The 20,549-nt window shown below is 51.3% G+C and overlaps 2 protein-coding genes and 1 long non-coding RNA gene across 13 annotated transcripts; all 3 read right to left on the bottom strand.

Moving 5' to 3' along the window:
* Positions 1-1,975: 1,975 nt before the first annotated feature.
* Positions 1,976-9,634, bottom strand: LOC134560804 (uncharacterized). Of its 7 annotated transcripts, none has more exons than XR_010082799.1 (5): positions 7,937-8,312; positions 7,320-7,614; positions 6,624-6,765; positions 5,023-5,150; positions 1,976-4,302 (listed from the first exon to the last, which is right to left on the bottom strand). It is a non-coding gene; the product is annotated as an uncharacterized LOC134560804 (long non-coding RNA). The 7 variants fall into 7 exon arrangements; XR_010082800.1 differs by lacking the exon at positions 1,976-4,302 and adding an exon at positions 4,311-4,791; XR_010082803.1 differs by lacking the exon at positions 1,976-4,302 and adding an exon at positions 4,311-4,791 and having other exon boundaries at positions 5,032-5,150.
* Positions 9,635-10,831: 1,197 nt separating this feature from the next.
* FBLIM1 (filamin binding LIM protein 1) lies at positions 10,832-16,443 on the bottom strand. 3 transcript variants are annotated; one of them, XM_063417163.1, is made up of 10 exons: positions 16,364-16,443; positions 15,306-15,389; positions 15,080-15,222; positions 14,099-14,316; positions 13,602-13,723; positions 13,406-13,523; positions 13,147-13,316; positions 12,876-13,054; positions 12,662-12,779; positions 10,832-12,355 (listed from the first exon to the last, which is right to left on the bottom strand). In XM_063417163.1, exons 4-10 carry the CDS (start codon positions 14,277-14,279, stop codon positions 12,242-12,244), a joined length of 1,002 nt encoding a protein of 333 aa, XP_063273233.1. In that variant the 5' UTR covers positions 14,280-14,316; positions 15,080-15,222; positions 15,306-15,389; positions 16,364-16,443; the 3' UTR covers positions 10,832-12,241. The 3 variants fall into 3 exon arrangements, with proteins under 3 accessions (XP_063273233.1, XP_063273231.1, XP_063273232.1); XM_063417161.1 differs by having other exon boundaries at positions 15,080-15,389; XM_063417162.1 differs by lacking the exon at positions 16,364-16,443 and having other exon boundaries at positions 15,306-16,320.
* A 774-nt stretch (positions 16,444-17,217) lies between these two features.
* Positions 17,218-20,530, bottom strand: TMEM82 (transmembrane protein 82). Of its 3 annotated transcripts, none has more exons than XM_063417383.1 (6): positions 20,145-20,530; positions 19,964-20,071; positions 19,610-19,784; positions 18,453-18,861; positions 17,747-17,934; positions 17,218-17,640 (listed from the first exon to the last, which is right to left on the bottom strand). In XM_063417383.1, the coding sequence occupies exons 1-6, from the start codon at positions 20,177-20,179 to the stop codon at positions 17,575-17,577; spliced, it is 981 nt and encodes a 326-aa protein (XP_063273453.1). In that variant the 5' UTR covers positions 20,180-20,530; the 3' UTR covers positions 17,218-17,574. The 3 variants fall into 3 exon arrangements, with proteins under 3 accessions (XP_063273453.1, XP_063273452.1, XP_063273451.1); XM_063417382.1 differs by having other exon boundaries at positions 19,999-20,071; positions 20,145-20,529; XM_063417381.1 differs by having other exon boundaries at positions 19,999-20,529.
* Positions 20,531-20,549: the final 19 nt, after the last annotated feature.

The following is a 20,549-nucleotide window of genomic DNA, read 5'->3' as shown; positions in this document are numbered from 1 at the left end:
CTGCCAGGACGGTTCCATTTACACAACAGCCAGCTGGAAGAGGCGCACAAAGCTCGGCTGGTGACGCAAAACAAAGCTCTGGACCATCATGATACTCTTCAAATGCTTTGCAGTGAAACTGTTCCTAGTTACGACCACACCAGCAATGCTGCTGTAACCAGATCCCCTCAAGTCAGTTGAAGATTTTAAAGAACATGGACCCAGGCTGGAGACCAGAGTAGGTATAACCCTCCCCTCAGGAGGCCAGAGGGGCTGTGACAAAGGACCAACACCATCCTTGTGTCTGCAGAATAGACACACATTTATGCCAGCCCAGTGTCCTGCCATGAGCGACAGCGTGATGAGCACCCAGGGGCGAGACACAAATGCACTGCCCTGTGTGCTGCCCTTCCCAGGGGCCAAACAGCTGAGGACAAGGGGACTTGAGCTGTTCTCCATGACCCGATGGCCCTCAGCCTCTGGGATACACACTGCAAGGAACAATTTAAATTACTCCTGGGAGGGTGTAGGTGAGAGCCCGGCTATCTCCGGACATCTCAGCCAAGCCCGCAGTTAAAAACATTTGGATGTTTCTTATCGGTGCTTGGAGAGGATTAAAGTGCCAGGCTATTTATTAGTGAGGGAGCAGTCTCAGCTTGAACACCACGTTCAGGTCAGGAAAAGCAAGGCAAGAACAGGACAGATCAAAAGAGAGCCATTAAAGGCGTGAGAAAATGGGTCTGCCATATAAGGAGCTAATAAAGTTAGCAGCTCTCCAGTTTGAAGGGGGAAAAAAAAAGGGCAGGAGGAATGGAAAACATCCTTGGGGTCCACACAGCATCCTCTCTTTGAGGAGGAAAAACCAAGAAATAGAAGTGGGCAGACACAATGCTTCAAAAGGCAGGTTTATCCATTTTGAACACAGCCTTCCCGAGCGACAGAGCTGCCACGCATCGCTGAGACTGCTTGCCGAACATTTCAAAAAGCAAAGATTAGATACTGAACAAGGACAGCAACCAGGCTCTGTTTGCTCAGACCATAGCTTCCTACTCTCAGGTCTGGCTCAGCAACATCTCTGTGTGTCGTGCTGGGAAAGGGGGACATTACACCTCTCCCTGGCTCCATCAACCAGGATTCACAGGAATTTGAGCAGGAACATGAGGATTATCCCTACCACCAGTGCACAGCCAGTTTCTTTGCTTTTTGTAAAAAACCAGGAGGTTTCCCAGCAAAGAGCCCCAAGAAACACTCAGAGTGTTCCTTTGTTTGAGCTAGCCAGCTCCAGCCACCATCTTGTCAAGGTAAAATGTATTTATGTGCCTTCCTTGCTCATTGATTGTATTTATTAAAAGAATACTATGACCGCTGAGTATCAAATTCCCAGCTAGGCTTTTATCTCCTTTTTAAGCCAGCCTGAATTATTGGTCTAATTTTATAGCTTACCCATTCTGCTTTAAGCTCATTTTCTCCAAGAAAGAATTGGTGCTGTTTGATATTTAGGCCCATTTGCTGCCAAGACAGAAGCTATCAGCTAAGGGGCTCAAAACAGTTGGAGCACAGAGCCAGGTTCTGGAGCCTTAACCAACAAAAAGCACAAGATTTATTAATAAAGCTCTTGATTTCAGTCCTTTTTGAGGGTTAGTGCTCCAAATCTTCCTGATAGGATGACTCTGTGCAGAGAACTCCCTTCACATTTTTGAAATGCATTATTTAGTAGTTTATTTTCTCACACTCTTCCCTGTGGTGTTCTTATCTACAGTGCCAGGGATGGGAGCTGCCACAAAATGCCACCATTTTAGCCAGTGGCATAGCACCAGTCACATCCCACAGTCCAGTATCCAGGCACCCCTGGACTTCAGTTGACATTGAACCCATTTTTATCTCTATATTAAAGCACATTTCTGTTTTTAAAATTCCTTCTACAAAGAACCAGAGGTTTCTTCAGCAGCAGAACCCAGTGTGATTGAGCCACACAACCAAAATGCACATGCCAACATAAGACTGCAAAAGAGTTTACTCTCACTTATGATTTGGTAGATATATTAGAAATAACACATTTCTTTTAGCCTCTTGTTGGGAAAAAATGGGAATATCACAGTGCCAGCTTTTGCCCTGCTCCCCCTTGCCCCCAAACTTCTGTACAACCATGTGCCAGAGAGCTGCCTGCTCACAAGGGTTCTCCCCAAACACAGGGCTTTCATCACTAGACAGGACCATGGCCTTCCAGGCTGCAAAAGATTACATTTTAAGGGAAAACCAAAGAAAGCAAACATAAAAAGAAAACAGTTCCATGTGATTTGATACCCAAACAGGACAACTGCAAAGGATATAAATCCCCTAGGACTGGTTAGATCACTGAATCCTGTGCTTTGCCATTTTTAACACCTAATTGTTCTATTAACTCTATATCCAGATGTGATTTTTACCAGTGTGTAACGCTCAGGGGAAAAAAAAATTCAGAAATTACACTGGAAATGTTACAGGACAAGGCTTTAGCGCAAACCCCACAGTCCAAACCTGCAAGCTACAGGCTGCTCTTCCCACATCCCGCATTGGATTGAGCAGCACACCAAGCCATCACCATCTGAGCTTTTGTTTCATCAAACACCATTTTGATACCACAGCAGCATGAGGGTGTTTAAACGAAAAGGAGTTACTCCATGTCTGTGGAGTTACTGCTCCTTCACTCCAGAGAAAGCATAAATAGAAATATTTGTGCATCAACGCCTGCTGCGCTCTAAAGCCTCTCCTCCACCACGGCATGGGAGAAGTTTCTCATCTGCCTTTGGCTTTTATTTTCATGTCTGCAGATCTCACAGTGCAGCTTTTTAACTCTTTGGGCTAAAAGCAAATGTTGAAAGACTGTGGTTTTCTCCTATACACAGGAGGAGTGGAACTTCGTATCACTTTTTGGCACTGGAAATTCAGGTTTTGTTTAGCTTGGAAATATCATGGATGTAGCTCGAGTAACGCTTCAGGGTGGTAAAAGTTCAGTGCCCATACGGCAATTCTCAGTCATTTATCCTAAACTGCCAAAGGAAAGTAATTTAGAGGCCCACAGGGTGTGCCAGTCTGAAAAATGTGGAATCATCCCAACAGGCAGTTTCTTGCTCCTCCGAATCTCCCTGCCAGCAGAGGCCTATGAAGAGAACAAGGTGTATCTCGAAACCAACACAGCCCTAATGAGGGAATAAAATCCAAATCCCTGTCCACACTGGCTTATTCCAAACAAGGCTTTAGGCACAGGAGCTGTTCACACACCTACCACAGGCAGCAGGGTATGAAGTCTGGCCTGGCCACTTCGTCCCCACCCTGTGCTTAATTTTGGCCAAAAAGAAGGATGAAGTTGTAGCTGTGCTAGAAATCCCTGCAGCAACCAGCCAGTGAAATAATTTCTTGTCAGGGGCATCTCCCGGGCTGGGTCAACCAGCGGCATCCATAGAATCCCAGTGCGATATGCTCATTAAGGGTGGCTAACGACCCCCAGCACTCCCTGTGCACTAATGACTTCGGGAAGCTGTGCCTCCAAGCCATGTGTGACCTGGCAGAGACCAGCACCAGGTGCTTTTTATTACCTTTGCAACACAACAAAAGAAATGACACCCAGTAAGGAAGCAGTGTTTCCCTTCTTCCCAGAGAGTGAGCAGGACTTTGAGGAATGGAGTAATAAACCAGCTGCATCTCACAGGAGCAAGTTCACAGAGAAAAAAAATATAATTCAAGGGGACCCTGATCTTCATCAATACAACTTAAGATGTTCAAAACTCCCTCCGACCTCCACTGCTGTTGCCTGAGCAAAATTGGGAGGAATAGACTATCCCACGTAGGTCTGTAGAGGCTTGGAGGGAAAGGGGCCCCACAGTTTTGCTCCCTGGAGGCACTCACTCTCCCCACCCCTTTTGTGTGTATTTTTTTAACGTGCCACACATCAGCACAATGCTGACAAGGGCTTTGTATGTTTTCTGCCTATGCAGCAGTTCAGGACACACAACTCTGGATTTTTTGAAAGGGAAAGGGGGAGGGAGCTGCCCTTTGCTGTACTGTTTAATTGCACCGCTTGCTCTTCTGCATGACCACAGGGAAGGGAAAAAACACCAAGGTTTAAAAAGAGAACCATTTTTAGTAGCGAAAAGGGTCAAACTCAGTCTTCTCACAAGATACAGTGGAGCTCAGAGTAAAGCCTAGCAGAGATAAGACAAAAATTATAAATCACATGGGTTTCTTCTCTGGAGTTGGATGTGACCCCAGAAAACAGCTCATCCATCCTCACTTGCTGCTGTTACAGTCTTCACATTTGCACACCTGCCAATGCAGATTCCAGCACTGAAAAAAAAAAGGAGGGAAAGGTCTAGAAAGCTGAACTGTCAGTTTTTCCACCTGCCAGGAGCAGCTCAACGAAGCCTCGGTGGCTGAGCTCCAAGGAGCAGCGAGCAGAGCACATTACCAGCCTTCTGGAGTTCCCATCTCACACGCACATGCGTGATATGGACAGTGCTGGCAAACAGCTTCTTTCAAAAATAAGGATGACTAATCCAGAGCAGTGCTGCTTTATTTATTTATTTTAAAGGCCACAAGGCAGAGCTTTTTCTAGAAGCATCAGGCTTTGTGAACCAGCAAGCAGTGGGAAGGGGAAGCCCTGGGACCCACTCATGCTCTGCAGACAGAAGTAACCACAAGAACACTGCGGGTTTGTATGGCCTGCATGTGAAACACACAGACATGGCTGGAGCCTTGTCCCTCACGCTTCTGGCAACGCCAGATCACACTGCCTGGGTGACTCCTGGATCCCTGCACGTTCTGTAGGGATCTGCCCTGGAGAGGGGTTACATAAACAATACTTTGTTTCCCTTGGAAATAAAACAAACAAAAACCCCCAAACAAACAAAAAAGGAGGGAAAAAAAAAAAAGAAAAAGGAGAAAAAACAACTGAGAAAAAAAAATAAGGCATGAAACAGCTTTAACCCACAACTGCAGCATCCCCCTAGCTGAGGAGATGTGCTGGAAAAAAACAGGGTGCAGGGACATGGGATCAAAGCAGAGCACCTGAATCACCTGGTGGGCCCAGTCCCCCCAGCAAGGTCACTGTGGCTCACAGGGACACACGTTAGTGCTCCAGTGCAAAGCTGTGGGGAACCGCAGTGGAGGCAGCGCTGCAGGAGGTCACTTAGGGACTGCAAAAAGGGAATGGATTAAAAATAAATAAATAAATAAAATCCATAAGCAGATGTTTACTGACATGCAGCAAATCCACAGCTCAGCTCTGGAAAGCTGCATGGTTGGAGGGAGAACAGCCCAGTTCCCAGGACACAGCAAATACTCTGCATCTACAGATTTAGGTTACAGCTTTCAGCCAGACCCATACTCCACCCCACCACCCATCCACCACCCCCCACCAAAAAAACACCAAACCAAATTTGTCATCTTTTTAAGCACACAGAAACTGAGATTTGCCACCAAGGTGATTTTGGGTGGTGGTACCATTAAATACTTACCCACCTCACAGCCAAGGGCTGCATAATCTGAAATTTTTGAGTGTTTGCAAATGGTTTGGAAAGCTTTCCAAGGAAGGTGCTGTACGATTGTAAATCCTTCCCGTTATTAATAAAAGGGAGCTATTGTTGCAGCTCTAATCAAGCCTTGCCTCCAGCTGGGCAATTTTAAAATACAATTCAAAACACACAGAGGAAAAAAAAAAAAAAAAAAAAAAAAAAAAGGAAGGTTCGGAAACAAAAAAACAACAAAACAGTGAAGGAGAAATGGGAGGGGGGAAGGAAAATTTTAAAAAATACTCCTGCTATTTAAAATTAATTCCGAGCAGGAGCATGCTGGGGCGGGGGGGAATCCCCCCTCCCACCGCCTGGGAAAGGTCACTTATGCCATCGGTGCCATGGCCACGCCGGGGCAGGGCTGCGGTGCTGCCAGCCCTGCCTCATCCATCTCCATCAGCGACAGCTCTGCTTTCCATTTATTTAGGGGGGGGGGGGGAAAAAAAAAAAAAAAAGAAAAAAAAAAAAAGAATTTAAACCCCTCCAAGTCGCAAACACCTCCCAGAGCTCTGTTTTCAAGGCTGGGGGAACGGAGCAGGGGGAGCGGCTTGGAATGAGGCTCCCAGCCAGGGAGAGGTGGCGCATCCTCCGCATCCTCCTCCTCCTACTGCCCGGCGCTGCGGCAAAGGCGCCGCAGTGGGGGCTCCCCGCCCCCGTGGAAACTTCTGGAATGAGCAGCCAAGCTGGAGAGCGGAGAGAAACCTTTATACCCGCAGAGGGGAGAGGAAAAAAAAACACCCATGTAAAGAAAGGGAGAGGATTGCACAAGGCCGGGGAAAAATAAGAGAGCTCTGTAAAAGTGAAGCCCCCGAGCAGCTCTGGCAGCCCCGGCTGGGGGGTGGTGCAGCCGCCTCGGCTTGAAGCAAAAAGCCCCAACAAAGCATATATATATATATATATATATATATTAAAAAAAAAAAAAAAAAAAAAAAAAGAGAGAAAAAATGGTGTTTGTAGCGCGAGATGGTGGGATAAAGGAGCTGATCCCTCCTCCTGGATCTACAGCAAAGCCGGCCATTGCAGTTGCATTTATCCTTTTTTTGTGCAATGAATTGTCTCCCATCCGGACTACTCGGTTGCATTTGCAGCTTCACTTACTGCGGTTTGGTTTTGTTGTGCTTTTTTCTTTTTGTTTCTTTTTCACTGTTTGTTTTGGTTTTGGCTTTTTCTGGGTGTATTTTTTTCCTGTTTTTCATTAAAAAATAATCCTTCCCAAATCTTCCAAGGAAAATCTACGTATCTGTGGAACAAATAAAACATTCAGACATAAACTTCCATCATGGACTGTAAAAAAAGATATGGGTTAGTTTTTGATATTTTTTTCTTCTTTTATTTTTATTTTTGGTGGCATTTTTTCTCCTGCTTTTAGGATACATTGTAGTAGGAAATCAATGAAGGAAAACAAAGGTAATATATATATATAAAAACAAAGATATATATGGGCCAAAGTTACAGTGCTTATATATAATTAAATTATAGTTTTTGGGTGTGTGGGCTTATTTTATATTTTAAGTAGTCCCTGGAAAAGGTCATTATATAAAAATATGAAATATATAGCAGTATTTATATGTTTATATTTAATAAATATATATAAGTATTTCTGTATCCGTAGAAATAAAAAAGCATCTATATGGGCCTAAATATGCAATTCTAGGGGGGGAAAAAGCAGTATTTTTAAGGACGTAGCTTTTAAGAAATAAGAGGCAATGTTAAAGCCTGTAACAACACTGTGATGCAGGAAAAAAGGGTAAGGCAACATTAAAAGAATATTTAAACCAAAAAAAAGTGTGGTACCTTGGCTACAGTCTCCAACAACGAGCTTGCAGGTGTTACGGGATTTGGGTTTTTTTTAATGGTATTACCAAGTCTGATCAGAACAATATATGATTTTAATTAAGCAAATGGCAGGCGAGCTGTTGTGGGGAGGCAAGCAGCAATGGCTTCTTCCCATACCGCTCCGGCTCCGATGATAAATCAATCCTCGGGCGTTTGGGGCTTGCGCTTTTTTTTTTTTTTTTTTTTTTTTCCCCTAAGCAGTTTTGGGAATTTTCCATGCCGTGAGGAGACGAGGACATGGCGGCTTCAACCCCTGCGAAGGAGAAAACCGGTGGAAAAGAATTAGCATAAAACTACCCACCTTGGGGATGCGTGTGGTGATGATGAAGGGCAGGGTGGGGGGCGTGCGGAAAGCGCAATTCTAGGCCAAAACACCTCAGCTGTGAGGGGAAAAATAATAACATATTAGGGGCAACACTGGGGGAGCGGGGAGGGACTCGAGGTGAAGGAAGATGACCGAGGGCTCCGCCACGGCCGAATGAAAACGCGCATTTCTGGCCATTTTCACATCCTTTTGCAAAAGCGGCGAGGGGAAAAGGGCGGGGGGGGAAGATAAGAAGAAGGTCAGGTTTCACCCGCAGCGCTTCCGCCGCCCGCCCGGAGGGGATTCACACAGGATCAGAGCCCCTCCGCCGTGCCCGAGCCGCTCCGGCCCCGCAGCCGCTCCTCGCCTGTCCTTCCCCCGCTCTCCGCCAGCCGCCATTTTGTCGCCTCAGTGCCGCTCCCGCAGCCCCGCCGGGCGGCCATTTTGTGAAGCGAGTGCGGGGGCCAGCGCCGGAGGGGCTGTGAGGGGCAGCGCCGGCCGGCGCCGCCTTTTGTCAGCCCGAAGCCTTCTTTTCCTCCTTATTTTATCTTTTTTCTTCTGGAATTTCTCGTTTTCCTCACGAAACGCTTTGTCCTTAACTCCCGGTCTAGAGCCCGATCGTTTCAGGGGAAACAAACAAACAACCCGCACACCCCCGCCCCCCCAAATCAACAAACAAACAAACAAAACCCACAAACCCCGTACTCAAACAAAGCAATCCAATAAATGTGATTAAAGCATATTCTCCAGCTTAGCTGCGAGGAAAAGTTTAGCCTCATGGAGAATTAAGGGATATATTATTATATAATATATTACATATATTTATTCTCCATCCTTCTCCACTTTTTTCCCCCAGTGATAAATCCCTGAGGTCAGCAATCCACCTTGATGAAGGGGATAACCTCTTCAAAAAACAGCCGTGTTCTTATCAATACACCTCACTCACACTGCTTTACTGGGTATTCCAGCAAAATAAAGATATAATTTAAGCCACTCAGAGCCAAATCTGGGTGAAAATTGGTAATTTTCAGGAAATAGGCCTGCAGGATGCTGTAATCACTGATACAATGAAGGAAATCTGGGATATGAAATAGCAAAACCCTGCTCCCAGGTGTGTGCTATCCATCTGTTTTCAGAAATAGGGTGGGTTGGGCTTTTTAATCTTCTATTTTATAAAGAAGCCAGTATAGCACTCGCAGCCTGGTAACGCGCTTGCGCACTTGCCTCATCCTTTTCCCTTCATGCAATCAAAATCAATGTGTTTTAAAACTACATTGTGGCAGTGGATGGTTCAGTTTTGCCAGGAAAACTGGAGAAAAAGGAGAATATTAGCATACAACTTTTTTTTTTTTATATATATATATATATATATATATATATATATATATATATATATATATATATCCCACCTGTGCTCCATGAGCTGGAGAAATCCAGGCTTGGGGTGTTCCTAGTACAATCCCTGCTGGGTTTTGCCTCTCTGAGAATCAGCAAGATAAGACTGCTTTTGATTTAAGAAATATAATTTTTTAGGCTGTGTCAAAACTGCAGAAAATAGGTCTGAATGCTCTGTGGGGAAGAACAATGCTGCAGGGAGCTGGCTGGGATGTGACTGCTATTAACCTGGGATCCAAAGGAAAAACCCAATTTTCCTGCATCTCTATCTTATTTGAGAAAAACCATCACCAGCACCCAAGCTTGGTCCCAGACCCTTTTCCAGCCCACTTTCCTTGCACCACACTACAAATCTTCCATTTTCCAAAGGAACCTGTAAAAAAGGTTTTTTTAATGAAGCAACACTTTAACCACTGATTTAAAACCATTACAGCTATGCCTGGCAGCTCCTTCTTCAATTTAAAACCTCTTTTTTAAAAATCAGGCAGTCCTTTGAGTTGTAAAAAGATAACCTGTAGGCTTTTTTTATGGGGCACACTGCTGTATTCCTGGGAGCAAGTTGGCCTTGCAGCAGAGCAAGAGATCAGATGCCTTCACTGGGAAAGCCCGAAGAAATTTTATACGCGGGCCGCACCCAGCCTGAAGTGAGGAAATATTTGCATTTGCTGCTCCTTGGAAGGCAGCCAGGTCCTTCCCGCTCTCCTCAGCCTGCCAAGAGGGATTGCAAGAGCTGACGGGTGGATTGCAGCAGCCAAGGGAAGGGCTGGAGCCATTTGGAGTGCTGTGATCCTCTCTGCCCTTTGGCACTGCCACAGGGACAAGAGGAGGGACTTCGAGTGGGTTTTACACCTGGGTGATCCTGGGGAGGCTCCACAAGGCTTTGGAGCCCAGCCCACCAAAATGTTATTTTTCAAGGCAGGATGTGTGCTTGGTTTGTCTTTGTAGACCTGGGTGCTCACAGAAGTGCTCGTGACAGGGTGAGGAGCCCAAGGACAGGCTGAGCCATTGCAGCCGATCTGCATTTGCTCGGCAGCGGGACAGCATCCAGCTCTTGCAGCCTCACCCCTGCACGATCTCCTGCGTGCAGCTTAAAATTCCTCGAGCTCCTCCCAAGGGAAAACACGGGGCTGTGCTTTTCAGGCAACGCAATGCTCTCCACACCTCGGCTCCTAGTGCTTCTCCCTTTATCCGGGAAGAAGACAGCTTAAAATCAGCCTTTTTGGTTTCTTACCTGTGTCCATGTATCCCTGTCCCTTGTCACCCTCCACTCCTGAAAAATCACTCCAAATCTGACCACACCACATCCCATCACCATGCTGCCAAACTTTCCAGCAGAGCCTTTCCTTTCTCCTTGCTTTCCAGGACCTTCTCCAAGGCTGCCTGTAAATAAAAGCATTTCCTTGCCTATCTCCAGCCAAAAATTCCACAGTTCCAGTGCCAACAGCCCATCCTACAAGGCTCCAAGGGGGAAATACCCAACTCCTTTCCACCATTCCTCTGAAGATGGGTAGTGCAGCTTGCAATAACACATCCAAAACACTGCTCAGCATTGTGCTTCCGTGCTCCTCAAAAACCTTGAGTGGAAAAATATCCATATTACAAAAAGGAAACAGTTCTTTGCCATCTGGGCCTTATTTTTCCTGCTCCCTTTGGCCACTGCCATATCCTTTCATTTTTTTTAACATCATTCTGATGCCAGAATTTGCTCACAGTGCAAGAAGCTTTGGAAACTGAGAGCTGACTTGGAGCATGGCAATTCTTGGCATGGAACAAGGAGTTCCCACACAACCAGACCCACAGCCACCAACTTACGTGACCAGGATAGACCACAACTTATTTATAAATATGTTTAAAGCAAGTTATGACCTGATTGATGGCCCGGAGATGCTCGGTAACAAACACTGAGTAATCAGCTTTGTAGACGGGGAAGAGGAAATAGGTATTGATGTGATTAATTAACCATCATTAACCCCTTCATTCATAAACACAGCACATGCTGGAGATGTATGTGATGCAGGAGCTGCTGGTCTGGTGTTGTTTTCTTTGTTTACAGCTCCCACTTTCCATCAGGAAAGCATTAAACATCATTTCACATGCTCTTGCTATTTTCTGCTCTTGATTTGTGGCTTTTTAAACACTTCTGGTTAAAAAGAAAGTTAAAATGTTTCTCCGCCTGGTTTGCAATGCCCTCGCAAACAAAACCACTAAGCACCAGCAACATCGGTTGCGCAGATGTTGGGCATACAGAGAAGTGGTCTAATTTCTGCTCTTTGAGGCCTGGACTGAGAGGAGATCAAAAAGCTTCCACTGGCAGAGCGATACAATCTTGGATAACATGCAGAGAGCGGGCTGTCCATCTTTCTCAGCGTCCCAGTCCTGCGGGGTGCTTTTAGCTGGAGCTCTGCTGCCTGATGGAGGAATTTGAGCTCCGGCTGCCCTCTGCCGGCTCCGGGATAGATAGTCAGCAAAAAAAAACCAAACCAAAAAACAAAAAACCCCAAACCACCCCAAAACCCCTTTTATCAACGCCACAAAACATCGCCAGATCCCATATCCACCTCAAAAAACAACACTCGGCTCTCTCCCAGGTGACAGCAGCATCTGCCACATCACTACACCCTAAATTCAACTGTTACAGACCTGAGCGACCCAACTCTTGCCACGCCTAGAAAATCCAAAACTGGCTTTTTTCCCTTATTTTTAAACTTGGATTTGATAGGTTTGGAATGCAGGGTGGATGAAAGGAATGCGAGTTTTTAAATTTGGGGTTTTATTTAACTGCAAGTAACTAAATCAGTGCCTGCTCTCCACAGAGAGAAACATTTCAGTGAAACCCCAAGGAAGCTCAAGAAGAAAGAAACACCACCCAAGAAAACCAAAATGGCCTTGAAAAAACAGTTTAAAAAAAGAAATAAGGAATAAAACCTCCACTCCTCATTGCTGCTCTGTCAGGGCATTTTATATTCATTATGAGCGCAGAGTTGTGCCGGGACATATCCACAGTTCTCTACCCCACCAGCCCACTGGGTCAGGGTCCTGGGGACATTTTGGTGGTGAAAATCCAGTTCTGCAGTAATTTGGAGGTACAGCAGGCACCCAGGGTCAGCCATGGGGTGCATCCCACTGGGGGCACCCTCTTTTTGGTGCCTGGCACTGGAAGAGGTTGATGAGCTGCAGGGTCTCAACAGGATGACTCATTGCGCCAGCGGACGTGGCAGGACTTGCAGAGGAGGTGGTCATCCAGGGGGTAGCACCCGTCCTCTGTCAGCTCCAGTGACAGGGGCATCCTGCAGCTCTAGGGCAAGAGGGGAAAAGGAAGGCACCTTTTAGGAGTCCCTGTGTTGTGTTACATCCTATTTTCCCCTCAAAACCCAGCAGCACTCCAGAATAATGTCAAATTACATCAAAAGCATGCAAAACTGAAGTTCTCCAAACATATCATCATCATCACCACCACCCAATTTATTTATTTTCCCTCTCTCCATTACTTCTAAGATAAACTGTGGGCTGAAAAACAGGCATGGGTGCTGCCACCCCTGTTCCACGCTCAGCTAAGGCTCAGTGCCACCCCCTTGGCTTTGGGGGCCCCCTGGGGCCATACCTCACAGCGGTAGCAGCTCTCGTGGAAGCTGCGTCCCAGGCACTCAATCTTGTAGGTGTCCTCATCCTCATGGGGGACAATGGGACGCTCACAGGCACTGCACACTGCAGCATATTTCCTGATGGGAGCAAACGGGAGCAGCGTGAGCTCTGTGGAGTGACAGGGACGAGCTGAACCCAACTGCCAGTGTGGGAGACACCCCTCCATTGCCAACCTGTAGAAGTCGGGCACGCAGTACACATCACCCTGCCCGTCCACGGCAAAGCTCTCAGTGCCGATGGCCCGGCTGCAGGCAGTGCAGGAGAAGCAGTGGGGGTGGTAGCCCTTGCCCAGGGCACGGACAATGTGCTCTGTGATCAGCCCCTGGCACTTGGCACATTTCTCCAATGTAGCCTGGAATTTAGGGAACACATGCCGTGGGACATCAGCCCACATCCCAAGGGATGTTCCGAGGGTGCTGGTTTTCCCCGAATGAGGATGGGTACCTGGAAGCAGGTGTCACATGTGGGGCACCCATCTCTCTGGAAATAGCGCTGCCCAGCCAAGAGTCGGTGGCACGTGCGGCAGGTGAAGCAGTCAGGGTGGTACTGCTTCTGCATTGCCTCCACTGTTGGCTCCTGGGGCCCCAGGGCTTTGTGGCAGAAGGCACAGATGTCTGCAAGAAGCAGGGAGAGCAGCTGAGAGCTGTGTGCCTCAGTTTCCCTAAGTGGGGATGGACCCATGCACAGCTGGATCTCCCCTTACCTCTGGAGCTGTCCCTCTCTGGGTACCCATTCACATCCTGCCACTGCCACTGCTGCTTGCCTGCTTGCTCCTGGCAAAATGTGGGCTGCTTCAATTCAGCAGGGAAGGTGGAAGGGGCCTGGCAAGTGAGGAAGGGCAAAGCCATGTTAGGTGGGGAAACTGAGGCACTGGGGGGACTGCACTCTGTTATCCTCACCTGGAGGGTGGCGGGTGCTGCAAGGTCCAATTGCTGCAGTGCCAGACTCAGTGCGGACAGGGGCTGGGGCACTTCAGAGAGGGGGAGGACTGGTGGGGAGGAAGGGGCCACTGGGTGGGTTTCTGCAGCAACAGATAGACGTGGGGCGTTTATGGGATCAATAATGCCCAGTAACACTGAATCACAATAATGCCTTGTCACAACAACACCCCAACAGCTTTGCAGCAGCGCTTGCTGACCTGCCCCAAAAGCAAACGCCATCAAGGCAAGAGGGGACAAACACCGATAAGCACCCAGCAGTGGAGAGCAAACACAGCCCGTCCCCAGGAGCCGGATCCATGCTGGGATGGGTGCAGGGATTTGGGGAATAACTCCCCCAGAAAATAGCCCTGCATCCCCTTCCACGCACGCATCCTTTAGCAAAGCATCTCCACAGCCTCCTCGGCCCCTTCACCATCCTTCCAAACTGCTCGCAGCCCCCCATGGACACCCCTCACCTCTGTTGGGCAATGTAGTGGGTGACAGCAGGATCTGGGGGTGCTGGGTGCTGGGGCCCTCGGCCCCATCTGGCTGTGGCTCCCGTTGGGTTTTCTCCTTGGTAGCCACGTCCCTCCGTGGTGGCACGAGGGTGATGAAGACAGACGAGGCGATTCTTTTCTCCGCTTTCCCTGGCAACATTGCTGAAGCCGTGGAAGAGCTGGTTTGGGGGCTGATTCTAGGGAAAATAAGAAAGAAAGAGAGTAAAACTTGCAGGCACACTGGCAACTCCCGCAGCCTTGTTGCCCTTCGGCATCAATCTGCCTCCCTCCTCCCAGAAAGGGAGAAGGAACGAGCGTCCCCGTCCCACGTCACAGCAGTAAATGATCTCATGCCTGAGAGCACACCGGGTGCAGAGTCCAGGTAGGGCAGCAGCTGATATCTCCCATTTTCACACCTCTGTGGCCAAATCCCACCTTTTCATAAGCATTTGAATCCTCTGTATTTCCTCTTATTTCTCCCACCCACCTGGGATTAAACTCCCCATGCACAGCAGGAAATATCCTCCTTTCCATTTTAAAAACAGGGCTGCAATAGGATTTTGCTTTTGCAACCCCTTTTTTGGAATCTTTCTACATCCCCATTCCCTCTCTCCTTACCCTCAATTCCCTGCCAATCCCTTCCAGCTCTGTGCATCTCTCCTTTTATTTTTCCAGGTGGGAAAACTGAGGCGTGGTGCTGTGAATCACCATATCGAGGACATTGACACATCCCCTGAGCAGCACCCGGCAGCACAGGCAGGATGTGCCCGACCCCGAGAAACCCTACTCAGGAAGGAAAAGGGCTGTTTATCCAACTTCCCAAGGGGAAAAGCAGCTGGGGCAAAGCTTCCCCTTCCCAAATGGAATGGTTTGCAGGGGGGAACCCTGAGGCTTTAGTCAGGGTGCAATGTTGGTGAAGCAAGATTCATCCCTGAGGTGAATCGGCAGCTTGAAAAATACCTGTGTGATGAATGTTGCTGGTCTCATGCAGCTCTGCTCCCCCAAAATCCTACTCGTGGGGGCCCGCACATCCTTTTAGGGGCAGACAGACTCTCTGAGGTGGGGGAAAAGCTTTGTGATGTTCTTGCCGGTGACTTCAGCCTCTGACTCAAGCAGGGAAGGGATTAAAGAGGAGAAAGAACCCCGAGCACTTCGCTCCCTCTTTCCCTCCCTCCCCGCCGGCTACCGGCGCTACCGGCCTTCGTCCAGCTTCTCACCCGCCGGAGCCGCCGCTTTTCCTCCTCCCCAGCAGAGCTGCGGAAAACCCAGCCTAAAAGAGAAAAAAAAAAAATCTCCGGGGTTAATGGGAACCATGTGCTCATCGCATTCCTCTTTGTGCCGGGGCTGACGGGATCCCGGCGGCCCCGTGGCAGCACCCCCCAGATTCCCCCCACAGCCGGGGGACAGCGGGCTGGTCCAGGCTCGAGGAGTGCATTAATGAGGGTCCCCACCTCCCCGTGTAGCTCTATCCTGGTTTGGGGTGGCCGAGGCCACACTGGAAAGGAACCCCCCTGGTTTCCCTAAAATCTCCTGGGATGGAAGCTCAGGTGGGATTGATGGGCATAGGGCCACTTATGGGGTAACCCCACAACCTCCAAAACTGGGGGCCCTCTAGAGCTGCACCTCAACTCTGTCCCCTGCCCCAGGAACCTCTCAGAGGAGCCTCCCATCTCAGAGGGTGCTCCGAGGACGCCCAAGGAAAAAGGGATGGGATGGGGGTACACAACACTTGGTGTTCTTTCTCCCCTCACCCCAAGTGGTCTCACTGTTCTCTTGTCCCTATTTGTCCCTTACCTGGGGGGTGGCCTTGCAGCGCCCCCGGCATCCCCTGTGTCACACCGTGCAGCCCCACAGCTCCCTGTTCCCTACCTGGCAGTGCGATGTACCCTATGGGGCAGTGGTTCCACCGTGTCCCCCTGCTGGGAGCCCCCATCCCCTCCCTGGGAGAGCCCCCAATCCCTTCCTTGGGGATGGCTCTTGGTCCCCTTGTCTCATCCCAGGATGACTGTGGTTCTTATCCCATCACGTGTGGGGTCCCGTGTCCCATATTGGGGTGTCCCCTGTCCCCTCCTGGGGGGGTCCCAATCCCACACCTGGGGTAGTCCCTACCTGAGGGTGGCCCCCGTCCCCTACCTGGAAGGGTCGTACCTTGCGGGCGAGGTTCCCTGCCCGGAGGAGGGGGTGTCGCCTGCCCGGAGGTGGCCCTACAGACCCTTAGGGGGTGACTCTGTCCCCGTCCCCTACCTGGGGAGCCGGTGCGGGTCCCTTCGTGCGCTCCGCGGGTGCGGCGGGGGCAGCGGGAAGGCAGAGCCGCCCGGCATCACCGCCCCTTCCTCCCTCCTCCTCCTCCTCTTCCACCTCCCTTCCTCCTCCCCCCTGCCTGCCCCACAGCCCCGGGCAGAGGAAGAGGGGGGCATGTCCTTAGGGTGCTCCATTCACCCCCCGATTGCCCCACGCTCCCCAAAGTGCTCCATGCGTGACCTGTCTCTCCTCAGGGTGCCCCATGACCCCGTGGGTGCCCTTATATGCTCCGGATTACCCTCTCCAGGTTTTCCCATGGAGCCCCCTGAGAGCTCCACATACCCTCAGGGCATCCAACCCCAAGGGGTGCCCCGTGAGCCCTCCATACGCCCCGGGGGTGCCTGTGTACCCCAATACAGCCATAACTTTTCCATATACCCCCAGGATAACCCCTATCCTCCAACACAGCCACAGTTACCCCACATACAGCTCCATTCCCAAAATGCCCCATATGTCTTCTATGCACCCCTAGGACATCCATGTGCCCCCCCCTAGAGCCACAGCATGCCCCATAAACCCCTATAGAGCCCCCGGTGCCCCAAACACCCCCAGACCCTCTCCTGCTCCCCCCCTGCATTGGGGGTCCATGTCCAGGCAACCCGAACCCCCCCTCCACAAACTGCACCCCACCTTCACAGGGCCTGTTGCTCCCTGGCACAGCACAGGGGCACTTCCCAGCCAGAGGGTCACCCCACTCTGTGCCTCAGTTTCCCTTCCCAAGGAGAAATTCTACGCACCTCCCTCAAAAAGCTGCACTGCCACCACCCTAAGTTGTTTTCCAGTACAATTTCTAGCTTGCTCTGCCCATGGATTTTGCTGGAAAAAAACCTTTATTTTTTGACATTTATAACCCCCTGGAGGCTCCTGACGGCGTGGCCCTGCAGCCAGCAAGGATGGGACATGCATCAGCATCCCGCAGTCCCCCTGGGACCAGAGAATAGACCCCATAGTAATGCTGCAACCTCACAAGGTCCCCCCCAAAAACCAGGGGCAATGTGAGTCTTCCCCCCGACCTCCTCCATCCCACGGGATGGGGTGGATGCCATCCAGGAGCCCTTTTTTCCTTAGTCCCCATGGGGGATCTGTGATGGGGCGTTCTGGGGGTGCCCAGCAAAGCCACTCTGAGTTTCTGCTGTCTGGTTACACCCCGCAGCTCATTGGGACGTCTCCTCTGATCTGGATGCTGACAAACTATCCAAGCGAGGCTGCTGGGCAAAATCCTGTGGGAGATGGAAAGAGAGAAACCGAAAGGCCTCTCACCATGGCCTTGGGTCTGCCGCCAGCCCCTCACCCCCGCATCGTGGCAGGGAGGCGTCCCCCTCTCACCTGCTTCCAGCAGGACTCCAGCAGGACCCCGGAGTGCAGCAGGCACCAGAGCTCCCCCAGCAGCGACACGAAGACGTGCAGAATGTCAGTCCATCGGCCCACCGTAAGGAGGAGGATGAAGAGGCCGCCCATCCGCACCACCACAGTCCGGAACACCAGCCCCCTGCCTGTGCTCTGCCGGGACTCCTCTGCGAGAACACGGCATTGCAGAGCCACCGCAGCGACACTCAGACCTCTGCAGCCCCGCAATGGGGACACCAAGCATGGGGTGGCTCCACGTATAGCCCATGTAGCCCCTATACACCTCCAGCACATTCCATGTACCCCCTATACAGTCCCAGGGCATCCCATGTACTCTCTATCCACCCCCAGTACCCTCCATGTACACCTGGGCTGTTTATACATACACCCCCTACAGACCCCCAGGATGCCCCACATGTACTATATATACCCAGCATGTACTATATATACCACCTATACAGCCTGAGGACACACTATGTACCCCTTACATACCCCCAGGACACCCCATATACTCTGCATACACCCCCAGGACCCCCCATCTGCCCCTATACAGCCCCCGGTGGCCTCCAGTGGCCCCATACAACCTGAGTACATCCCACAAAAACCCCCATTACACCCCCAACATACCCCACGCAGCCCCACATGCCCCTCAGAACCCCCCGTAGTGGGCCAGCCCCCCACCCACCCTGCATGTAGACGACCAGCAGGGTGTAGCAGATGGTCAGCGGGGTCCAGAAGCGCACGGCCTCGCCCGTGGAGAGGAAGTCGCGGTTGATGAGCTCCACGGCGGCCAGGTCGGCCACGGCGAAGGTGAGGGCCAGGGCGTTGCGCAGCAGGCGCGGGATGCCGTGCCCCGAGGCCAGCAGCAGGATGCAGACGCCGCAGTAGCGTGCCCGGCTGTGCAGCTCGTACAGGCTGCAGACGTGCCGGGCCAGGCGCCGGGCGTGCAGCGCCAGCAGCCCCGCCAGCCCCGCCGCCAGCGCCAGGTTCCAGCTGCGGTGTGGAGCCCCCTCCAGCAGGAAGCTGAGGCTGCAGGACACCCCGCAGCCCAGCGAGTACTGGCACAGCAGGTAGAGCTGGCTGCTGTGGGTGCCCTGCAAAGCAGCGGGGGGGTTCATGGAATCATGGAATCGGTGAGGTTGGAAAAGACCTCCAAGACTGAGCCCAGCCGTTCCCCCAGCACTGCCATGTTCAACTCTAAACATGTCCCCAAGTGCCCCATCCAAACACTTGTTGAACCCTTTCCAGGACGATGACTACAGCACTGCCCTAGGCAGTCTGTGCTGGTGCCTGAGCACCCTTTCCATGAAGGATTTTTTTCCCAATACCCAATCTAAAACTCCCCTGGTTCAGCTTGAGGCCATTTCCTCTCATCCTGTCCTTGGTTTCCTGGGAGCAGAGACCAACCCCCACCTGGCTGACCCTTCCTGTCAGGGAGTTGTGCAGAGCCAGAAGGTCTCCCCTGAGCCTCCCTTTCTCCAGGCTCCTTTTCCAGCTCCCTCAGGTGCTCCTGGTGCTCCAGCACCTTCCCAGCTTCGTTCCCATTTCTGGAGACACTCCACCCCCTCAGTTACATCCCTTGCCACAGAGGTCCCAAAACTGCCCCAGAACTGGAGATGTCCCAGCAGTGCCAGCACAGGGGACAGGCACTGCCCTGGACCTGTGCCCACACTGGGACCAGCCAGGGGCCATTGGCCTCTTGCCCACCTGGGGACAGCTGGATGAGGTGCAAAGGGACACCTGGCCTCTTTCATCCCCCTTGACTGCTGAATAAATCCCCAGGCTCCCAGCTCCATCCACACCATCTCCCACCATTCCTCAGTTTCCCCGAAGCCATCTCACCTTGCCGAGGGAAAGGATGGTGGAGACGGCGCGCAGGGAGAACTCCAGCACCACCAGCGCGGCCACACGGGAGCCCACCAGGGCCAGGACACCGGTCAGCACCAGCACGTGCAGCGGCTCCAGCAAGGGCCGCCGCGCCGCAATCGCCTCCTTCTCCACCTGCCTCTCCGGGTTGCTGGGAACAGCATGGGGGGAATGCTGAGCCAGGGGGAATGTCACCCAAAATGGGGTGACAAGCCTTAGCAACATCCCCCTCTGTGCTTCGCGGCAGAGGCTGCAGCCCCTGCCCTGCACCCCTGGTGCCAAAAGCCACCGCTCAACAGCAAATACCAAAATCAGATCCCCAAAACCAACCTTCTCCCCAGAGGGGATGAAGGGCTGGTGCTTACTTCACGCACTGGATGTAGAGATAAACCTTCAGGAGGCTGCAGAGCACCGAGATGGCACAGGCACTCACCAGCCCTGCAGGGAAAGGCAGCAGTGGGTCACTTGTGTCCCTTGGGCTGTCCCCAGGCCACCCTCGGGGGAATCTCACCTTGCAGGAGTGCATCCAGCAGTGCCCAGCCCCATGCCAGTCCGGGCAACGCTGGGAGCCAGGACCCCAGGGAAAACATTTTCGATGGAGAGAAGCCACAGTGTAGCCAGGCCCTGGCTCCAAGGTCCGCGGGGCGGAGGCGGGGAGTGGCCCCCCTGGCTAGTAAATCATTACTGGGGCAAGCCAGGGCAGCTGGAACCCCGGCAGGAGGAGATGAGCACCAGCTGCCCCGTGGAGGTGAAAATTAGGAGAACAGGGATGTGATGCACATGGAGGGGCTCAGGGACCACCAGCACCTTTAAACTCCCCCCACCCCAGCAACTGCCATTCTCCTCTCCACCCTGAGGCATCCTAGCATTTCAGATCCTCGCCCCCCATCTGCTCCACCCCAAAGACCCCAAAACA

Source organism: Prinia subflava, chromosome 21, assembly GCF_021018805.1.
Source record: "Prinia subflava isolate CZ2003 ecotype Zambia chromosome 21, Cam_Psub_1.2, whole genome shotgun sequence".
Lineage (NCBI taxonomy): Eukaryota > Metazoa > Chordata > Aves > Passeriformes > Cisticolidae > Prinia > Prinia subflava.
This window is presented reverse-complemented; position numbering and strand designations above follow the sequence as displayed.